This window comes from Triticum aestivum, chromosome 4B (genome assembly GCF_018294505.1).
Source record: "Triticum aestivum cultivar Chinese Spring chromosome 4B, IWGSC CS RefSeq v2.1, whole genome shotgun sequence".
NCBI classification, from domain to species: Eukaryota; Viridiplantae; Streptophyta; class Magnoliopsida; order Poales; family Poaceae; genus Triticum; species Triticum aestivum.
The window spans coordinates 653389517-653392003 of NC_057804.1; the positions used below are offsets into that span (position 1 = coordinate 653389517).

Genomic DNA, 2487 nt, shown 5'->3' on the forward strand with positions numbered 1-2487 from the left:
ATAAATTGTTTTGGGTTTCGTACAATAGTGGACTCTCTACAGCCCTTTTTATCCCTCTTCTTCAACTAAGCATAAATATAATATTTTAGTTCTTATAGCCTGCTTATGTCACTCTGCTGGTTGCAGTTGCTTTTAGCAGCCGGATCGAGCATCAGTACTAGTTGCAATTAAGCTCTTCCGTTAGTTAGACCAAAAACGAAAGATGCCATGGAGTACAAAATGAGCACAGCAATCAATGCCTTTTGTCAGTTCCATCTGAACGGAACCCTTCCGTGTGTGACTCGCTGTATGTATATATAACGGAAGGACATACAGAGGATCGACAGAGATACAAGGTGTGAAGACAAGACAAAGCCAAATTAAAACAAGAAAATGCTAGTATTACCTCATTAGCCACCATTTTCGAGATGCGGCGTGCCCAAGGCCCTGCCGCCGTGCTCGCCATCGGCACCGCGAACCCGGTGAACTGCATGTCCCAGGACGAGTTCCTGGACTTGTACTTCCGTGCCACACAGAGCGAGCATCTCACCAGCCTCAAGGATGATTTCAGGAGACTTTGTAAAGACACTACTAGCTAACTAATTTGGGTGCTTTCTTTTCCTTCTCCTTTTGGTTATTAACCAGGCCCAGCAATTAACTACCTAGTACTGTTTGTTGTGCATCGCATGCAGATGGGAAACTTAGCGTCCAGAAGCGCTACTTCCACCACACTGAGGAGGTGCTGAGTGCCCACCTCGAAATCATCGATCCCTCGTCGCCGTCCCTAGATACCAGACTGGAGATCGTCAGGGATGCCGTCCCAGAGCTTGCTGCAAAAGCCTCCGTCAACGCCATCACCGAGTGGGGCCGTCCAGCAACCGACATCACCCACCTCGTCGTCACCACCAACTCCGGCGCCCATGTACCAGGCGTTGACTTCCGCCTCATGGGGCTCCTCGGCCTGAGGCCGTCGGTCCGTCGCAGCATGCTCTACCTCAACGGCTGCTTCGCCGGCTCTGCAGCGTTGCGCCTCGCCAAGGACCTCGCCGAGAACAACCGTGGCGCCCGCGTCCTTGTGGTCTGCGCTGAGCTCACCATCATGCTGCTCAGAGGCCCCAAAGAGGACTGCTACCAGACAATCGTCGACCACGGGCATTTCGGCGACGGTGCGGGCGCCGTCATCGTCGGCGCCGACCCCACGACTAGCCCCGCCGAGCGCCCGTTGTTTCATATGGTAGCCGCCACACAGACGGTGATACCAGAGTCGGATCATGCCATCAACCTGCGCCTGACGGAAGACGGACTCCGGGGCTACCTCGCCCCGGGAAAGGAGGTGCCGGTGCTCATCGGGGACAACATCCAGCAGTGCCTCCTGGACTCGTTTGAACCGCTGGGCGTCCAGGTCAAGTGGAACGACCTCTTCTGGGCGATGCACCCCGGGTCGGTCCCGATCTTGGACCGGATCGATGAGGCGCTCCAGCTTGAGCCGGAGAAGCTGGCGCCAAGCCGCATGGTGCTGAGAGAGTACGGCAACATGTTTGGCGTGTCCGTCATCTTCGTGCTCGATGAGCTACGCCGGCGTAGGGAGATGCAAGGGGCAGAGGCAACACCTGGCTGGGGTGTGATGATGGCATGTGGGCCCGGGCTGACTATCGAGACCATGATACTGCACGCAACCTAGCTAGCAGCTGCTTATATGTGCGTACGTACTGCTACCTCGACGTACTGCATTGTTATGTTGTTGATTACTCCAGTGAAGATTTCAATATCATACACATTGTACATTTAGCGTTTATAGAGATAGTGTATCTGCATATGTATGAGTATCTAGCTAGGTAGTGTGTTAAAAAAAACCATGTCAATCCGACGCATGTTTAGCACCAGACACATTTAGCGTTCTCCAGTGAATACTTCTTGCCCAGAAAAAGACCCATCCTCATAACCGTCTTAATACATATCTGAGGAGCCCTAGCAAGTTTTGGTTATTTCCAAAACTAGTAACTTGGAAATGGAGACCAGCACTAAATCACATGCTTAGAGCATCTCCAATAGAAGATGTATAGACAAATCACATCTACGATCCGTCTTCCGTGTGTGTTGCGTAGCTCACGAATCGCAGTCCTTGTCCGTGAATGCTATATCTCGCTATAGAGAGTATAGCATCCGTCTCACCCGAGGCATGCGCGCATATGGGCCGACCCGTTAGTTATACTCACTTGTCTTGCTGAAGTTCGCTCTGCTCTGGTATCCTTCAGGTTTATTCGTTTTCTTCGTTTTTTTACCGGGTTTGTTCCTTTTTTTTCTTGGCTTTCACTGTTTTTTCCTATTCTTCCATTTTTTTTCATCGGTTTTGTCTGGTTTTTTGTTTTCTTCTTGGTTTTCTCCGGTTTTCTTGTTTTCTTTTTGCACTGTTTTCCTCTAGCTTTCTTGTTTTCATTTTTCCTCTCTTCGGTTTTCTTTATTTGTTTATTTTATTTTCTTATTTTTTTTCAACGGAACTCTCATTTT

General features: G+C 50.1%; 1 protein-coding gene across 1 annotated transcript; it reads left to right on the top strand.

The window, feature by feature from the left end:
- The first annotated feature begins 407 nt into the window (after positions 1-407).
- On the top strand, positions 408-1763 carry LOC123090365 (bisdemethoxycurcumin synthase-like). The gene is made up of 2 exons (XM_044511700.1): positions 408-558; positions 672-1763. Exons 1-2 carry the CDS (start codon positions 408-410, stop codon positions 1658-1660), a joined length of 1140 nt encoding a protein of 379 aa, XP_044367635.1. The 3' UTR covers positions 1661-1763.
- Positions 1764-2487: the final 724 nt, after the last annotated feature.